We start from the raw sequence: 20,818 nt of genomic DNA, 5'->3' as shown, positions 1-20,818 counted from the left end.
TGAGAAAACACATGCAATTTCTCCAAACTGGTTAAATCATTCGATCTTAAACCTAGGACATGTTTTGTTAGACTATATCTGGCTGATTTTAATAATGAGAAACGCTTCATGTTTTTGTACGTGAGGCTTTCTTAAAATTAATATGCAGTCAAAAACAGTTTATCGTTTTCTTGAGGAATGGGTCACTTCGGAAATTCAGGTACAAAGACAATAGTAGGAAGAAAATCTTGTCTATTGCACCAAACCAGTCTAAAACATGATACCATGTTTCAATTCATTATTTTAATTTTTACCAAAGTTATAGGGCTATGAACATGACGCAAAATTATGTTTTTTTATACTGCTGACAGCGAAATAGTCATAGAGGCTAATCGGTATGAAGTTATTTTGTAAAACCTGAAGCTGATTTCACTCTAATGATAATAAATGTTCTTTTAAAGATGATTTATCATCAAGCTGTTCAATATATCAAGATATTTAATATCAATTGATTTTTTTATAAGACATTCACAAAATGCGACATGATTTAACTTTGCAAGGCCCTCAAGCCGGTGTGTAATACAAGGTGGGTATAAGGTCTGACATAAAGTAAAAACCTGTGCTTTTATTTATAATGGACTTGTGAAAACATTATAGACACGGTGCAACACTGTAGGCAATGACCAACCTACCTATACTAAATTCTCAGCCTAGGGAGCCCTAATTTGCGTGGAATTGGAACCTAAAGAATTAACTGCTGCGTTAGTTTAAACCTTAACATATTTTTATTAAAGCAGATAGCTATATGTTTATGATGTTTTCAACAAAAAACATGTCTTCATAAAAGCATGCATTGTAGGTCATTTTTGTCAGCATATCGTACATATTTTCCGTTTCCAAAATAAAAATACTATTGCCGACAAAATAAAAATACTATTGCCGACAAAATACAAATACTATTGCCGACAAAATAAAAATACTATTACTGACAAAATAAAAATACTATTCCCAAAATAAAAATACTATTGCCTTGTAACATAAAATTAACGAAGCATAACTTTAACTAGTCATCAAGTTATGAAATTTAGCGCTATTACTTAAATAGAAACCGAAATAAAAATACTATTGCCGACAAAATAAAAATACTATTCCCAAAATATCTTACACGTACAGTAAACGTTGTCTATATTGTATTCTCGAAATCTCAAAACAAGATAAGCATTTTATTTAAGTTAGTAGAATCACCTACGGATTAAAATCACGCGTGCATTAATTTGCACCTTTGCAGTAAAACATTTCATTGATTTAGCTTATAACAAATGAATATTGGGAAAAGAGGGGAATACTCTATTTTGTATTGAGTAACAAAAATAAACTGGGTGGTACAGACACAGACTCTGCTAATGATATCGGTAAAAATATCAATTCGATAAATTTTTCCACTGTAGTTTTAATTAACGTAACAGGATATCTTTGGGAAATGCACCTTTCTCTAATTTCATGCATTTTTAAACCTGTTTAAGGTACATTATGTATATCATGTCCATAAACGATAATTTTTAATAACTGTTTATAAAAGAGGACACATAATTAAACAAGCCGCTAAAACAAGTTAATTGTCTGCAGCGGAACAACAGTATTAAAGTGGTCATTCTATACAAGACTTAATAATGCCTGAAACGAGATTTATATAAAGTTTGCAAATAACTGAAGTAGAACGAAATTTATTTTTAACTTCAACTCTTCTTTTCTTCCAGGTTCCTTTATAATAAGGTTTGCTGTTTACGTCATTACCAAATTTGAGTGTCTTACGACTCTCCGTTATTCTCTTGTCAAATACACGAACATGAGCAGAATTAATACTTTCATAAAAAGATTACGTAATCACATGAAAACGAGACAAGGGGAGCAAAAACTTTGTTCTCGCGTAAGAAAACAGCGATAGTGAATACCAGAAAGATTGTATAAGCTAGAAAATGGAAATCGACACTTATAAACAATACGAAACCTGTATTACGTTCTTAAAACAATATTCAATAGGAAAGGCTCCGAAAAGCTCCAATGTAGCGTTTATCACCAAGAAAATCATGTAAATTGTCCGTTGAACCTGAAAACAATGCTAGTAATATTTCTGAAATCGATTTTGACATTGTTGTCAGTAATACTAAGGACAATAATACAGGAGCAGAAGACCTTATTAAGAAGAAGGAAGAACTCATTACCAAACGCCAACAGTATACTAACTACGTTATGCAGGCATGCCAAGTATTAAAATATTAACTGCGTTGTTTGGTTTCATTGATCCCGGAATTGATGGTGAAAGTATTATTTTACATAATAGTCGTAAAATCAAAGGGAATGATACAAGAGACAGAAGCAATTTTTTTCAGGACCTGTAGCGTTTCATTGTCATATCAGAAAACGCTACAGGTCCTGGTATGGAGGTTGCGTTGTCGTGTGAATCTTTTTTATTACTTACTACTTATTTTAACTAAACCAAAACATAGATATTGAAACTGTTATGTTGTTGGGAGCCAACAATGCCCAAAACACTTTCACAGGATAGTGTACTGACCACGGCAACTCGCATTCATGTTTGTTTTTACAGCATTATATATCATGTTCACGACCAATATCGTAAATTAAAGGCAAAGTGTTGAAAGAACTATTAACATTATATATTATTCTAGTTTGTATCACTGAGACAAGTTTTCTGTAATAGGAAGTAGTAGGATTGTATTAGTTGACTAGTTCAGCAGAAACTGACTTTTCGTAACAGGATTGATGGTTTCAAACCAGGCGAGATTGTTACATGTTTGACCAAAATCACTTAAGACAAGTATATACGAGATAAAATGATAAAAAAATAGCAGGATTATATTAGTCCATTAGTGTCTACTACTGAAACTGACTTTCCGTAATAGGATTGATGGTTTCAAACCGGGCGGGATTGTTACATGTATGACCAAAATCGTTTACGACAAGTAAATACGAGATAAAATGATAAAAAAAATAGTAGGATTGTATTAGTCGACCAGTCTGTGCTACTGAAACTGATTTTCCGTGACAGAATTGATGGTTTCAAACCGGGCGGGATTGTTACATGTATGACCAAAATCGTTTACGACAAGTAAATACGAGATAAAATGACAAAAAAATAGTAGGATTGTATTAGTCGACCAGTCTGTGCTACTGAAACTGATTTTCTGTGACAGAATTGATGGTTTCAAACCGGGCGGGATTGTTACATGTATGACCAAAATCGTTTACGACAAGTAAATACGAGATAAAATGATAAAAAAAATAGTAGGATTGTATTAGTCGACCAGTCTGTGCTACTGAAACTGACTTTCCGTAACAGAATTGATGGTTTCAAACTGGGCGGGATTGTTACATGTATAACCAAAATCGCGTACGACAAGTAAATACGAGATAAAATGATGAATAAAAATAGCAGGGCTGTATTAGTCCACTAGTCTGTACTACTAAATCCGATTTTTCGTGACAAAATTGATGGTTTCAAACCGGGCGGGATTGTAGCATGTTTGACCAAAATCGTTTACGACAAGTAAATACGAGATAAAATGATGAAAAAAATAGTAGGATTGTATTAGTCGACCAGTCTGTGCTACTGAAACTGACTTTCCGTAACAGAATTGATGGTTTCAAACCGGGCGGGATTGTTACATGTATGACCAAAATCGCGTACGACAAGTAAATACGAGATAAAATGATGAATAAAAATAGCAGGGCTGTATTAGTCCACTAGTCTGTACTACTAAATCCGATTTTTCGTGACAGAATTGATGGTTTCAAACCGGGCGGGATTGTAGCATGTTTGACCAAACTCGTTTACGACAAGTAAATACGAGATAAAATGATGAAAAAAATAGTAGGATTGTATTAGTCGACCAGTCTGTGCTACTAAATCCGATTTTTCGTGACAGAATTGATGGTTTCAAACCGGGCGGGATTGTTACATGTATGACCAAAATCGCGTACGACAAGTAAATACGAGATAAAATGATGAAAAAAATAGTGAGATTGTATTAGTCGACCAGTCTGTGCTACTGAAACTGATTTTTCGTGACAGAATTGATGGTTTCAAACCGGGCGGGATTGTAGCATGTTTGACCAAAATCGTTTACGACAAGTAAATACGAGATAAAATGATGAAAAAAATAGTAGGATTGTATTAGTCCATTAGTCACTACTACTGAAACTGACTTTTCGACATAGGATTGACGGTTTTAAACGGGGCGGGATAACATTATATTAGTCGACTAGTTTGTATTACAAGAATAGTTTCTTGTAGCAGGGCTCACAGTTTTGTATCAGTTGTACTAGTTTATTGTAGCAGGATTGATAGATCGGATGCAGATGTTGCATAACCAAATTGCCTACACAAAGTACATATAAAACGTATTGATGACACAAAAGCAAAGAGTACATAGATTGTATGCCTCAAACTAATTTCATGTAACGGATTCAATAATTTTAAATTTGGTTGCTTGTTACAAGTGACAAAATCTAAGCCCTACATACGCGACAAGAGTATTTTATTTTGAGGTTGAGAGTATTATATTCTGCTGTGAGTTTTTATTTGCAAGTTAGGAAAGACTGATATATATTTGACTTGCGTTTTTTAACATTAAACCAAAGCGAATTTGCTATAAGAAGTCTTCTTATAGTAACAGGAGAGAGAGAAAAAGAGTTAATAGCAAATGCCACTACACCTTCCGTTGCAGACTTGGACAGTCTTCGTAAAATTACCTCGGGTTTATAAGCAGTCTCTTAGGCGGCGGCTTGTTACCTGAGGCGGCTGTCCGCATACTACAAGGGCATGGCTAGCGATTATTAAATTAGCGTAAGTTTTGTTATCATGCAATTGTTTTATATGCGATTTTTATATTTTAACTTGTGGTGCAACTTTTTCGTTTCGGTTATTTGCGGACGTGTAAGTTTTTTTCACAACAGCTCAAGCGACGGCCTAAGAGACCGCCAGTTTGCCTATGGTGTGCGCCAGACTTTTTAAATTTTCGATACTGTTAAGAAAATCAACCGAAACGAACAAGGCCAAACCAATTTACTAATATCATATACAAATACTTTTAGCTAAAATTTTATTCGTCGAAGAAAAGGCTTCTTGACCAATGACTTCACCTATGATACTTTCAGCAACAGCAATGTCGATATTTTCAGCAGCCATTACTTTAATAAATAGTTTAATAGTTCAGGTATGCATGACGGAAAAGTAGTAGACAAGTCCAATAAAGTGTAGGTAGTAGTTTACGTGTCCCGGATCCATATCTCTTAATTTAACCGGGGCAATTTCGTGTAGACACATTATACACAACATTTTTCACTATATACAAACAAGAGATATTTCAGTCTACATTAAAGCTAATTTTTTCTTTAAAAACGTGTGGTAAAAAGTACAATAATAATGCTATGAAGCATCTTCTAAAAACTTTAAATTGAATTCTAACTTTTAAACGAGTTCGTAAAACACGTGCTTATACAAATTACGAAAGTAGAGGGTGTAATAACAAGAAGATTCAAGTTTGCTAAAACAGATTCATGCATAGGATGTAGTAGAGATGACCAATGCCTTTACAGCTCATAAACAAAATATAAACTTTAGAAAGCAGTGCATCAAGCGTTATATACACAAAATGAAATTAGCAAGAAAACACATTTTGTCTAATCAAGGTTGTATTTAAAGAAAATGTCAGCTTAGCCAAACTTAGTTTCATTAATTAAAACTAGTTGTCAAAAATTAAGTCAGTATTATAATCGTCGTCAAAATTAGGAAAGTACAGTATCGTGCGTGATAGCAGTGCTGCCTCTGGGATAACATGCAACATCAATTTTAAGAACAATTAGCAAAGAAACAAAAACAGAGCATTAACATGTTTAATAATTTTAACGAAGAGTTATTCGTTTTAATGACTGGCATAAGTTCATGGAACAGATGTGTTCATAGTTGTCTTCTTTCGTAGTCCAAACGAGTACGAATTTGTACAAAAGTAAATTTGTTTAGTATATCTTCCCCTTCCAACGCCTTAGTGACAGCTTGTTTCGTTAAAGGACCATTAGCAATAATATCCGAGCACTTTTGACGTAGCAGTTGAACATCTTTATCGCAAAATAAACTTCTTCTCTTGCCCTAGTATAACAGAAAGAAAAAAAAATAAGTATTTTTAAATGATATTTTTTCCAAGAACATTCAGGGCAATACATTATACACATTGTACCTCTGATAATCTTTGGAGAGTGTACCAAAAAATTAAACCTACTACTTACTCTGAATAAAGATTTTTGCTGTGGCACACTACTTGCCGTACTTACAGTTTCCTGAAAAATGTGAAAATGTCAATTAGTTTATCTCAGGTTAAAGCTAATTCTCAAGTTTATTTGCCTTCCATGTGAATAGCACAATATGCAATGTATGAGCGGTACTAAATGCGTTTTTTATACACCTCCCATAAGTTGCATTTACGGCTTACCAAAAAATATTTTCTCAGTTATAAAATTTTTCAGGATTAATCAGGAATCGCGATTAAATTCAGAAAAGATATGATCATTTAACATCAAAGTAAGGAAACGAGACCTTAAAAAAACTAGGATCTTATAAAAAGAATCAAAAACTGCAGATTTAAACAGAAACAGATCCGCTGCTTACAGTAATTAAAGGTCGCTTAACAGGAGTATATCGCATTAAGCTACGGACTTTATCATAGATTTGCTTGATAGAGATATCAACAGGTACATTCAGCATAGGTCTTTTATCTCTTACGTTAAGCATCGATATATCCCTGTTTTCAATTTCTTCTTTAAACATTTCCTGTATTGTTTGTACCTCCTCTATTCTCCATTGATGTCGTGGCGATGCATGCTCATTTATTTCCGCGATTTTTCGTGGAGGAGTAGATAAAATTGATTTCGTGGGTTCGTCTTCCAAGAAATGTTGCCTTATAACACGTCCCGCAGTAACTGCGGCTTGTTGTTTCTCGCGAAGGAAGTAATGTTTTTCGGCCGTTTTAAGGCTATGAGCCATCAGATCCGCAGCTTCTTGGTAATGTCCAGAGCTTGCATCTCTTAAACCCGTGCTTGTGCTTTTTCTGATGACATTACAACACAGATTTTTTGGTTGTTTCGCTGGATCAAGGATCCCGGACTTAACCCACAGACTATTGATTTGCTTACTTATTGAACCTGATGCCATTTGTTTTCCCGAGCAGGAAACGAAGACATTATCGAACTCTAACGATAAATTAGCTTTGCGATTTGTAACAAAGAGTTTAAGATAAGCGTACTGTTCTTGATCCAAAGATATGATAGCGGGACCAGAAAATGTAAACGTTTTATGTTTGCGAACTTTTATTAAGTACGTTGAATCGATTTCCACCGCTCGTTCGAACTCAGAGATTGTCAAATTTGCTGTTACACCGGATCTATGTCCATTACTAAAATGAATTAGAGCGAGTAAATGGTCACGAATCGCACAATACTCTGTATTTGAAAGCACCGTATTTGCATCCTGAGTTAACTTAGTAAATATCTCCTTTGCCAGTTGCGCGTTCTTGCTCTTAAGATATGTTTGAACTTGTTGCGGTGTCACTATCATTAAAAAATCTGTCTCTTGACGCTCCCAATAACGGTCTCTCGCGCCTTTATTGTAGTTTTTTCGCCAGGAGCGGAAAACAACTTTCATTTGTTGAATATTCTCAATTGTTATACCTGGGATAACAACATCCTCTACAATCACGAAATTACAAAAGTCTTCTAGGGAATAGAGATACTTTTTAATAGAATCAGGCGCATGTTTTTTCTTAACACAATATCCCATTAAATATTTATTCCTCAATTTTTCTTTATTTAAGAGATCCGCTACGGATGTCGCGTTAATAATTTTATAAATTCTCCTGACATCGTTTACAACATTTATAGAAGACGTTCTATCCCTCATGCCTCCGTCTGGGCCGCAAATAAAGCTAAGAAAGCGATCAAAGAAAAATTCAACTTCATCATTTGGCAAAACAATTTGCTCCGTTTCATCATCGTTCGACGGTAAATACTCCGAATCACTTCCGCTATTAGTAGAAGCCACTTCACTCTTGCATGCTTCAGGCATCATCCTGTATATCTTTACCGCGGAAGCATCAGTATTGTCAGGTTTGTAATTTTTCAACGGAGTTAAAGGATCTTGATCAGTAGCATATTGTTGAGGTGATGGATTCGTTACCGTACAAGTTTTTTCTTTTTTTTCAACGATCTGATTCTGGTGGTGTTTTTGATTCTTCGAAATTACTTTTTAACATGAATTTTTGTTTGATTGACAATATTTGTTTACGGGGAGAAGCCAAAGCAACATCAGATTTTAATGGCTTCGAAAACTTTGATGCATTTTTGAGTAAACTGTACTATTTTGTATCGCGTTTCATCTTGTGAAAATTTAAAAGGTGGTCGTCTAACCTTTTCACGACTTTGACACACTGTCCCAACGGACATATACGAAGGGTGTGATAGTCCTGCTTCGATGAACTTTCAGTAGCAGTATTCTTGATCTTTTTTTTTCGTAAAGAAAAATGGCTGACTACAGCCTTGGCAGACTCGGCCGTCCATTTGTGATCTTTTCCCTGAAGATGTCTCGGGAGATTATATACTGCCTTCTTACACACTGGACAGGTAAATTGTTGCCGTTTGTATTTACTATAATAAAAATGAGATACTTGTAGGTAAGTCTTAATTTTCGACTCTTTTATTACTCGTAAAATATGTTCATTCTGTAGAAACTTACTATTTTTTTACAGTTTCGCTCCTGAAGTCAACACCATGTGTTTCTAAACATAATTTCGATAAAAAATGTAATTTGTGTAAAAACAACATGTGAAAAGTAAGACAATTTCAACCAAATTCAAAGAATTGGTAATACCTTTGAAGGGTTCGACGCCTGTCACGGTAGCATCACATTGTGGAGCATCTTTAAGAGGAGTTTCTAAACATAATTTTGATAAAAAATGTAATTTGTGTAAAAACAACATGTGAAAAGTAAGACAAGTTCAACCAAATTCAAAGAATTGTTAATACCTTTGAAGGGTTCGACGCCTGTCACGGTAGCATCACATTGTGGAGCATCTTTAAGAGGAGTTTCTAAACATAATGTTGATAAAAAATGTAATTTGTGTAAAAACAACATGTGAAAAATAAGACAATTTCAACCAAATTCAAAGAATTGTTAATACCTTTGAAGGGTTCGACCCCTGTCACGGTAACATCACATTGTGGAGCATCTTTAAGAGGAGTTTCTAAACATAATTTTGATAAAAAATGTAATTTGTGTAAAAACAACATGTGAAAAGTAAGACAATTTCAACCAAATTCAAAGAATTGTTAATACCTTTGAAGGGTTCGACCCCTGTCACGGTAACATCACATTGTGGAGCATCTTTAAGAGGAGTTTCTAAACATAATTTTGATAAAAAATGTAATTTGTGTAAAAACAACATGTGAAAAGTAAGACAATTTCAACCAAATTCAAAGAATTGTTAATACCTTTGAAGGGTTCGACCCCTGTCACGGTAACATCACATTGTGGAGCATCTTTAAGAGGAGTTTCTAAACATAATTTTGATAAAAAATGTAATTTGTGTAAAAACAACATGTGAAAAGTAAGACAAGTTCAACCAAATTCAAAGAATTGTTAATACCTTTGAAGGGTTCGACGCCTGTCACGGTAACATCACATTGTGGAGCATCTTTAAGAGGAGTTTCTAAACATAATGTTGATAAAAAATGTAATTTGTGTAAAAACAACATGTGAAAAGTAAGACAATTTCAACCAAATTCAAAGAATTGTTAATACCTTTGAAGGGTTCGACGCCTGTCACGGTAACATCACATTGTGGAGCATCTTTAAGAGGAGTTTCTAAACATAATGTTGATAAAAAATGTAATTTGTGTAAAAACAACATGTGAAAAGTAAGACAAGTTCAACCAAATTCAAAGAATTGTTAATACCTTTGAAAGGTTCGACGCCTGTCACGGTAGCATCACATTGTGGAGCATCGTTAAGAGGAGTTTCTAAACATAATTTTTTTAAAAATGTATCTGACAGATCACAGAACTCCATGTGCAATGCAAAACAACTTTAATTATATGCAAAGAATTGTTAATACCTTCCAAAGGTTCGATCCCTTCGAAGGTAACCTCAAATTGTCGACCATCGTTAAGAGGACTTTCTACATATATCAGGATATCAAATTTTATGCAAGTGCTTTTCTAAGTTCTGGGAATATGACGAGAAAATAGAAAAAATCTGATTAGATAATTTTGCAGTAATTACGTAATTTTATGTACCTTTGTTTTCTTTTTTGGTTTCGTCGCTCGTGTTTCCAATGTCCAATTTCAATTCGTTTTTTAATTGTTCACAACCAAAGGAAATCTAAAAAAAGCATTCTAGAGAAATATGAATACAAATGTTGGATAGTAAAAACAAAAACAATTTTTAACATACCCTGCATCTTTTCAGAATCCTATAAAGGAAACAATGTTTTCTTGTTATTTTGTTTTACATATCACCACAGTTTAAATAAAAAACTTAGTGCTTGAGTTGCCTAAATATCCTTATAATTGATATTTCCCTTTTGTTAATGCAAAATTTTACATTCTAGCGAAAAAAATAATAATTTAAATGAAATTTGTTAAAAATACTGCTGTTCAAAACGATTAAGGAATCTAAAATGAACTTAAGAAGACCACTTCAGAAGTAAGGAATCTGAGGCAGTAGTATGTAAACTAGTTTGTTAGAGACAATAACTTGGATACGCATAATAATGAAAAGCAACAAAAAGGAATAAAAATGGTAAGTAATTAAAATGGTAGGCTACTTATATTCACAATGTAGGTATATATCTATAACCAAATGCATTAGTTCTACTGCTACAGCGCATGTTAAATCACACCAGGATCTTTATTTATATGCCAAGAAACTTACTCGTTTTTTTATGTGAGTAATACGAGGCTCAGAAACGAAAAAAGTTAAGAAACGTTTAAAAAACATGGGTGGACTGAAAACGGAAAATCCAGCAAAAAACGGAAAAACAAGAACAAAACCTTAGGAACAGGAAACAATACATAGTCCGGATAAAGTGGCAATGTCATCGAAACAAGTCTATTGGGTGCTTTTGAAATTTTACATTTACGCAAACTTTTGACGCAACACAATGTTTATCGCAATGACTTCTTTCCTATGCAATGCAATACGGAGTGGCAGCGAACGTGTATGTAGAACCTTTCGAACGAGACTTAAGCCTGCCTACTAAAAGCCTGCTACTGATTCCCGCACAATCACGATAACACAGCAAAGAAACTTGCGGAATAGCAATAACCAGTATGCTTTCAGTGAGAGTGAATTAGCGTTGAATATAATTTTATTGGTACCATATTTACTGTATTTAGCCTGGATTCAATATTATAGAAGAAACATCTAGGGAGTATTTTGTTTATAAGGGAAAAGATTATTTTATGTTGGCCAATGTCAGTGTTGATATGGTTGTTACAAATTAAGAGCCATGTTAATAAATACTACCAATTTTAAGTTATATTTATCGATCACTTAATAATGAGAAAAATTCCATTGGGAAAAGTGTTGCTTGCAAGAAAAACCTAACCTTATAAAAACTAAAAATTTCACGTATAAAAGATTGTCCTTTAATTGTGCGTGAAAAAGAATTCGTGTTGCGAACATATGCCATTTGTCCATGAACTACGTACTATCATGTCTAACAAAAAATCGCTCATCGTACGTTTCTACCTAAAAACGCCTTGAGAATTCACGAGTGATGTTGGAATTAATTCACATCATCACTCGCAGATTGCCAATGCCAAATTCCAGGATGGAAAACATATTTGACTATTTTTGTTAAAGAAGGAGAAAGGGTTCTGAGCTTGCGGGTAAACTTGAGGAAGCGTGACAAATAGACAGAGTTTGATATGACCAACCTGGCCAATGAAATAATTAGCTAACCGCCTAAAAGCAAACTGAAAAAAAATAGTTTCAAAGTTTATATGTTTAGCTGCTTCTTTGATCAAACTATCAAAGTCGATATCCTTTCGTGCAATATCTACTAGGAATCATAGAAAGTTTTTCATACACTAATACAATTATTGCAACAACAACACCACCAAACGTAGATTTTCTAAATAAATTATTTACTAAGGAATCACCTTTACGTCTACATAACGTCTATAAAAGATAGGTGTAAATTCTGTAGGACAACTTTTCAAAATACTTGCTAACGTAGGCCCTAAGGGGGAGCTTATAGCCACACCATCAATTTGTTTTTAAACTTTGTTAAAATGCTAGCAGGCTAAATTGGTCACAAGTCCTAGGTAAATTGTTCTGGCTACGAGGTAGTATTTTAGACACAAATGTGCGAGATCATAAAACATCGTTGCTCCTCACTCAAATTTTCTGACATGCGTGACAAGCTTGTCTTTGTAAAGAGCTAAAAATATATAATAAAATATACTCTTTTTTCCAATAAGAAGAAATATGAATTACAATTAAAATGCTATGTTTTGTAAATAGAAAAACATTTATAGCATAACCTAACAATAAATTGAATGTTCTATAATACTTTTAATGAATTTCAAGCCATGAATTGATCAAGTCAATAACTTGTGTAAATTTATTTTCCTCTTATTGCGAATGTTTGATGCATGTTTGTTGCAAGTGTTCAATAAATATCGTGGATGGAAGAACAGATAAATTTTGGCAGCTCTGAACCAGAAGTTCCTATTCCATATATAGTGTTCTGACTCCCTACACTTTCGCTAGTGAATCATCTTTGCAATTAAGCCAGCACCTAAAATCGATGAAGATTATAATACGGATTATCAATTTATTGTCATATAATACTACTACTTTGAGTTTTTAACACCTTTATACTGTACTAAATAATAACAATAAGTTGCAATTCGTATTGCAACTACTGTTTAAACTGTGTAGCTGGTTTACTAACTAGGTAACTTAAAGACTAAAAATACTTACAATTAGATTTATCACTGTAGACGCTTCTATTTAAAACCAGCTTACTCAAAAGTTAACGTCCTATTACTAACTAGCATCCTAGATTTTCTTTTTACTCAACTTGATATAGTGAATTTGCACGCGAATCTGAATGCTAGTCCAACGATAAGATCATCTCGTCGTTAGCAGATTAACTGGAGCTTGGACCAATCTTCTTTCATACACAGCACCAGAAATTTTTATTAAAAACAGATAGGTACTTGACATGATGCTGATGCAAAAAAAGCGAATGTAACAAATCATAACTCTAATTAGGACATATCGCTTTTGCCTAGGAACTACGAAACGACGGATATCACTTAGAAATCAAAGTAAAAAAACCCACGCCCAAAAACTATGAAGCAAAAATATTAGCGTGAGATGAAAAAATATTAGCGTTTTTTCACATATATTCGGAAATGCACGCAAAAAAATGAGAGCTAATTATTCCAAATAATTCTTCAGGACATTCTCCAAATGTCCTGAAGATTTATTTTTCTTTATCAAAACTTAATAGTTAAAATAAAAAGACTATTATATATTATGACTGAGAAAGAATAAAACATATCTGCTTCTAATACTTTTCCTCGTAAGAGTTGTTCTAAATCACTGACATTCACTTCTGTTAATGTGTCATACTATTATCACTTTGATGAGCTAATACAACATACTAAATGTGTAGTTTCATGTAACTACTTATAATATAACATACCTCTCTAAAATCACATTTCCTATTATTTCTAAGTACATACTTTTTAGCAGCTTTCTTCTTGCATGCTTCGACAAAGTCGTCAAAACTAACTCCTTTAGCTATCAACTGGTCGACTTTATCATAATTTTCTTTATTAGTAACGAAGCTTTTATGACGATCACTGTCGAGGTGCTATCAAAACAATAACAATAGCTAAACGAGTCTTTCTGTCAAAAAACTATCAACTTTATTTTTTCCGTTGATATAATTCTTGTATCCAAGAAACAGATTTGATCTACAAGAAAAAAAGGGGTCATAGCATACATATACCTGTTGCAGTGATGTGTAACGTATCTTGCAACATTCACAAAAGCCATCATTGGCAACATCTTGAGGTCTAGGAAGAACATATTTATTACGTGAACATTAATAGAAAGGATCTTAAGAGACGTTATTGGAGTTATGATAAAACGAATACTTTTGCGCTTTCTTTTACAAATGCGTAGATTATTAGATGACGCTCAAAAACCTTGAAATCGTAAATACATTTTAGGAAAACCCCCAGTTTCAGCTTGTCAAGATTCAATTTTTAAAGACCTTGATATTTAGATATTTAGTTACCAAAATCACCGTAATTTCAGAAGAACACAATCAAGTTTCTTTTTTTTAGTAAATTAGCTATACAGCATTCATGGATCTCTGGAGGCAAAATGTATTCAAAATAGTGGAATCAATTACTAATAAAGTTTTATCCCAAAATAACAAAAGAAGTCTTTTTTTCTTTAATAAAAATGTTATTTCAAATGTCGATAAAATATCGTAGTTATTTATAAAGAAAACAAAGAGGAATAAAAATTAAGAAAAAAATAAGAAAATTTGAGCCTATATTCAGTCATTTTGCAAAGAAAATTGAGGCTCAGGTCAAAATACGGTTATCTTTCAACACAACGTGTAATGCAGGAATTGTAAAAAATACATCTAGGCATTTTCTACGTTGTTGATTTGTCATACCATAAAAAAAAAATTTTTTGCCGCCCACTAGCTGCAATACACCAACAGCTAAGAAGTTGTAGTTAGCATAAAGTTAAAACACGAAGACTCTTACTTTAAAATAGTGGCCCTAGGAATAAAAAAGAGCACCATAGAGAATACTAATTTAGATGTGAACTGTTAAGATACCTTGTATCACACGAGTCATATCTTCTGATTTCCTTGTCGATTTTAAACAGACAGCCCTTTTCAAAGTGAAGATTAGGAATCTTCGTCTTATATATTAATGGCTTGAACAAACTAAAAACATAATAAAGAAACAGGCATATTAACAATACGTTCACGGTAACAATTCAAATTTAATCATGAGATTCAGGTTGTAATAAAGCCAAATCATTATTATTTTTATTTACTGAACACGTTAAAACTACACAAGAAAGGAGAGAGCTACTTACTTTTCACGATCTCTGATAATCATGTAAGGCTCTTTTAATACTATAAAAATAATTGTGTCACAATACACGTTTATTGATAAAAGGTTATACTTCTCATTGTAAGTGTGCTCACCTTGTAGGTAGGGCAAAAAACTGTAATTGAGGTAGAACCTCAATTACAGTTTTTTGCCCTTCCTACAATAAAATCATTGATAAAATTGAAATAACAAGCAAAACCTTTAGTTATTAATTAAGCAATCGTACAAAAATTTAATAAATAAGAATGCTAGTTTTATATATTAACATCTCGGGAAATATGCAACATAAAAACAGCGCTTGCTACTAGTTTATTATTAGGAAATGAAATTCAGTGATATAATACATACCTTCAGTTTCAGAATACTAGCATGGGAGATCTTTTTTAGCTAAGAATAAAAGATAAACATCACTAATAAATCTGTTAACAAATATATAAATAATAAAATGTACACTGAAGCACTGAACATACCTTTCTGGGTGGTTGACTAAGATCATCTGCACTATTTCTCTAAAGAGCGTGTAATGTATGCAAGTTAGAAAGCGTCTAACATACAAGTACGTAACAATATAGATGGACATAGCTGGCCCGCAGCTTAAACAGACACATTGGTCTGCTTTATATCTTTAAAGCATATCTTCGAAATTATTCTTGCTCGCTAGAATTATTAATTATAAAGAATGTGAAAATTAGAGAGATATACTCCCGATTTTTTATGATAAAGGTATAAGTAAAGTTAATTTTTCATATAGTTGATTTTTTAAAAATATACATATATATATATCTTCTTTTTTGGTTGATTTGAATATAAGTCTGCAGTCCTGATATAAAAGAGGAAATCTTTTGAAGAAATAAAGCCTCTGGTGTTCTGCGGTACTCAAATTTAGACTTTTCTAAAGTTGGTTTAAAATTTTTCTGTACAAATTTATTACAAATCAGTACTAACTCTACCAGATCCAAGTTCAGGCATCAGGCAACTTATCAGAAGGATATCAACGGACCCATTCTCTGCCAAAAGATATTGTTTTATTAGCTTTGTGATAATATAAAACTTCTTCGAGCTTGCCTTGATAGCTCACCGCATATTATTTCCCTGCCCCGCATTACTTTTTTTACTGGGAGGCTTAGAGACTTCCAAGTTCTCTACAAACTTTTTACCACTGCTTCTTACTCTCGCCACTTCTTAGATGTGCATCACCATTTTCTTCACATTCAATATCATATGCGTAATCTTCCCTGTCAACAACTAATTCAGTGCACAGTGAACGTCTTTTCGTTACAGGCCTAGCCATAATCATTACCGGTGTTTGTTTACAACTAGCCTTGGGCAAAACTGATTCCAGAATGTCAAAGCATGATGAACACTTTTTTCAAACTTGCTGTGATACATCTTTTCTGGTGACAAACACACCTTCTTAGTATCAGTAACAGGCTTCCTTTTATTCATCTTCTGACATGATTCACTTTGTCTTTGTTAATCTTGATTAGTTGGAGTTCCTTCTTCCTCCTTTATGAATCTGTAATACTGTAGTCTTACTCAATACTGCTTTTTCCACTACTATATTCACTTTTTAAAAAACCCAGGTATTTCGTCAAAATATACTATCTTAGATGCTACTGATTAAACGACTAAAAGTTTTAAAAAACTCAACTAGCTTTAAGGATACCTACTAAATAAAAAAATCACTTGAAGGAAGATATATTCTTCTTCTAATGTTATGATATGTAAGGATAAAAATTACTTTAACGTTTAAATATATTATTTTAGTTCATATTAACTAATCTAACTACTCGCATTTAACCAATCTGAGAAAGACTATATTTCGTATATTATGATATCCATCACATAATCACTCTAACAAACAGAACCATTGTTGAATAAAGCATTTTTAAAGAACATTGCTTTAAGATCTAATATTATGCGGTACCTACTGTTGGTACGAATTTAGACATCTAAATTCAATCAACTTAAAAATTAAAACTTAAAACAAAAAAAAATAAAGGAAGTGAACTATAACTTACTTTGCCAACGTTAGCACAAGAAACAGATGCCATGTTAACAGGTGCAATTAATTTTAAAACCTAGTGACAAAAATTTAAAATCAACAGGAACTGTGAAAAAGTGGAAGTATTGCCAAGAAATGCAACTGAACACCAAAGTAGAAAATGACTCTCAAAGAACTTCATGTTACAGTAGCTACATTACCTTGGAACTCTGCTGCAGCTTTTGATTACCCTGAAATAAAATATGTTTCTTCTTTTAAAAATGTATATGGTGCTCAGGAAGAGAAATTCTATTGATAACTTGTAGTGGAAGAAAGAACAGAAGCAGAACCTTGAACACACTAATTTTCTTGAGCCTTGATAATATGCGAGTTTAACATGCAGTAGGCAAGAAAAAAATTGACTTTGTTTGTGCAAATATAGAAAACATGAATTCACAATGAAACTTCTTTTAAATCACAGCTCAAGAATAGATTTCTTTTTGTGATCACAAAAATCCAAACAACTGCTTTGTGTGCAAGAATATTTGACATCAATAATAACTTGAATTGAAATTATAGAATCCTGGTGAGAATATTTGCTTCTCTGGATCTTTAAATTTTTTACTTTTTACTTTTGTACAATACAAGAAATAATGATGTTTACCTGATTCTTTATATCTTTTAAATGTAATGGTACACACAAGTTCTTCTATAAGAAAAAAATGCAGTAAATATTTGTAAAGCAAAATAACAGTAAAGTTCCTTAGAGTTAATAAATTACCTGCTTTCTCCAAGACAACATGCATTTGTCACCATAATCGTATCTAAGCTCTTCATTAGTCTTTATGAGTTTTAGAGACTTTAAGCCTAGATACGGCACTTTGTCACGAACCAGTAACACCATTTTACAATTGGCACACCGGGATGGGGCATCATTCACGAATCTCGCCAAGCAGTTGGAATGTGTGGCATCAATGCTTAAATATAGTAGAAAAACTATTCAGATACTATTTACGGATTAGAAACAAAGTTTAAAATATCTTGAATTAGAGTTTTTAGACAACATTTGTGTACCATTACCAAAAGCTGCAATATCCTGTCTTGTAATATATACATTGTTATCTTATGTATTCCTTTTAGTAAAATACAAAACAACCTGGAACATATTACATCAAAATTGTGTCCTATTACCATAATTTTTCACCATTGCTATTAAAGTCAAACAAGTAGTTTCCCAGCCCTTCCTCTTGATAGTTCTGGTATCTTTTCCGAGCCTCCTCCTGGGTTATCAATTCTCCCCTGTAAAGGAGTAGTGGAGAATTTTCCTTATATTCATTTGATGCGAACACTCCAAAACCTAAAAAATATCATAAGATTTTAAATAATGTTTATTCGCAATGCTTACAAATAATAAGGTATAGCTACAAACCAATTTTTGAATGAATATAATATTTTTGGAAACCCTCCTCAGGATCTCCTTTCTCTATTAATGCTTGCCAAGGGTCAATCTGTGTTCGTTTCTAAAAATAGATAAAGCTCTCATCACATGAGACATGACAATGATGAAGGCTATAATTTGAAGTAATTTTTTTTTGTTTTCGCGGGTCTTTGCTGACGTCAGCATAATTTTTAAACCCTTATATATCATTAACCGTTCATCAAAATCACATACATTCACATACATTCTCTACATGAGCGTGTCAAGCTCTACACAATAGAGACAACGGATAAAATGAATTTCGTCAATTCGTTTTTTCATATGCACTGCTGACATCAGCAAAAGGTCTAAAATAACCAATTTTTACATTGTCCCTCCTGCCTAAGTGGATTTCTCCACGGGCCTTATTGACTAGTTTATTATATTGAAAATCACTTTCCATTTCCCCATGAAAAATGAATTCACTCACTGGATATTTCCTAGCAGCGTTCATGTCAAGCTAGCAGTTTAGTTCAATATTGGTTCTTTATCTTTATAACTAAGAAAAAGTATTTCCTATGAATAAGGATAGACAATAAGGCACCAAACATCAAACATGGCTAACCTTTATAAAATAGCAGTTGTCACAAAACATATACAGAATAAAAAAATAAAAATGATGTTAAAAACATTAAATAAATTAGGCAATACAAGAGTTCACAGTTTTAACTAACTATTGTTTAAATAAATCTTTCTTTTGTTACAATGCTCTTTTTTGAGAATTGAAAAATGGAAGTAAACTGTTATGAATTAAGAAAAGTTACAAATCATTCAATATGTTTTAAGTAGGGTTACTGGCAATAACTTACTAAATTTTCATGCCTTAAAACCATTTTTTTTAGAAAATACAAAATATTTATAATGCCCATGGTCTTATTAAATTCACTCCGTTTACTTCCTTTTTTAATACAGAAAATAAGTGAACAACTTAAACTGTGAAAAGGTCAATAAAAGAGAATATAGCACATTGAAATTTTATGCGGGATATAACTTTACACTAGAGGTTTTGGATATATAATAGTTATAAACCAGAAATACGTGTTGACTTTTGCAATTTGATTTATATATAAGTAACATTATTTTTTTTAATAAACTTATGAAGAGATTATGCATAATACGTTATTTCAAACAACACAATTTTAGCTATTTGGTCAACTTTTATTGGGAGAATGCTTAAAGTACAGGTAAACCTAGAGTGCAAGTCGAAACCCTTGTGTATTTTGTGTTGGACAACAATTTTTTTTGCTGTTTCAGTGAAAAACGATCTAAAAAATTATGTTATTTTGTAGTTCTTTTAATTTCATTTTTTGAAAAAATACTGTATTTATATACCTTACGCAATTAAGAATCTTAAAAATGTGCAAATACACACAGAATTTCATAATTCCATATGACGTATGAATACAGGAAAATTAAAACTTGGCATCAGTGAAAGATATATATATATATATGTCCAAAATATGAAAAAGATAATCGTTTTTTAAGTTGAGTAGAAAATGTACATTACATATACTTTAAAGAAACATATACATGGTCGTTCAGCATATATACTTTTATGGTAATATTTCGACCTCCATATTGGAGGTCTTAATCAGACTATACAAAATTTTTTAACGGTTGTCATTACATTGACATCAAAACGACGTCACTGTAACGACTTCCGTTTAAGGTACGCGAACATTGGCTTCAAGAATTTCGTCGTCACATACTGACCATCGTCTAGATTAAGGCCATGTTCACTACGCGGTGAGGTGTCCTGGAACTGTATTTCCAATGCTTCGCGTACGTTACGATCAAATTTATTAAATTCTTGTTTAAGCATTTTCGCATTGTCCTAATCATAACCAGCATTACAAGAACTAGAGTGAAATGAAACTCCTAATGCGCTACACATTCTTTAATGATGGTGATGGACTGTGACCTTATAAATGTGATAAATGAGCCAATTGGACTCCCAGAAATAACATTCCTCTTAATTTGACATGATTGCTGCAATTCAACGATTATAATGGGCGCTGTGGTAGCGCTTCATTTAAAAACTTAGATAAATAAGTCATAATTACTGTGGGACTAATCTTGGCCGTTAGCACGCGCTGAATAAATAAGAATAATTTCCAAAACTACATTTCATTGAATTTCTAGCGGTATTA

General features: G+C 32.8%; 2 protein-coding genes across 2 annotated transcripts; both read right to left on the bottom strand.

Annotated features, from left to right (window-relative positions):
• Positions 1 to 1,478: 1,478 nt before the first annotated feature.
• Positions 1,479 to 8,852, bottom strand: LOC130636782 (uncharacterized). Its single transcript, XM_057446627.1, has 3 exons — positions 6,665 to 8,852; positions 6,286 to 6,336; positions 1,479 to 6,148 (listed from the first exon to the last, which is right to left on the bottom strand). The coding sequence occupies exons 1-3, from the start codon at positions 8,117 to 8,119 to the stop codon at positions 5,960 to 5,962; spliced, it is 1,695 nt and encodes a 564-aa protein (XP_057302610.1). The 5' UTR covers positions 8,120 to 8,852; the 3' UTR covers positions 1,479 to 5,959.
• LOC130637036 (uncharacterized) lies at positions 8,406 to 20,546 on the bottom strand. Its single transcript, XM_057446889.1, has 27 exons — positions 19,099 to 20,546; positions 18,621 to 18,711; positions 18,383 to 18,548; positions 17,973 to 18,168; positions 17,856 to 17,900; positions 17,413 to 17,442; positions 17,229 to 17,288; positions 15,678 to 15,716; positions 15,556 to 15,594; positions 15,303 to 15,364; positions 14,925 to 15,035; positions 14,851 to 14,865; positions 14,076 to 14,142; positions 13,807 to 13,937; positions 10,499 to 10,517; positions 10,342 to 10,426; positions 10,161 to 10,223; positions 10,003 to 10,065; positions 9,848 to 9,910; positions 9,693 to 9,755; positions 9,538 to 9,600; positions 9,383 to 9,445; positions 9,228 to 9,290; positions 9,073 to 9,135; positions 8,918 to 8,980; positions 8,783 to 8,825; positions 8,406 to 8,694 (listed from the first exon to the last, which is right to left on the bottom strand). Exons 1-27 carry the CDS (start codon positions 19,120 to 19,122, stop codon positions 8,406 to 8,408), a joined length of 2,079 nt encoding a protein of 692 aa, XP_057302872.1. The 5' UTR covers positions 19,123 to 20,546.
• Between the last annotated feature and the right edge of the window lie 272 nt (positions 20,547 to 20,818).

Source organism: Hydractinia symbiolongicarpus, chromosome 3, assembly GCF_029227915.1.
Source record: "Hydractinia symbiolongicarpus strain clone_291-10 chromosome 3, HSymV2.1, whole genome shotgun sequence".
NCBI lineage: Eukaryota > Metazoa > Cnidaria > Hydrozoa > Anthoathecata > Hydractiniidae > Hydractinia > Hydractinia symbiolongicarpus.
The sequence above is the reverse complement of the archived record's forward strand: the minus strand, read 5'-3'. Positions and strand labels throughout refer to the sequence as shown.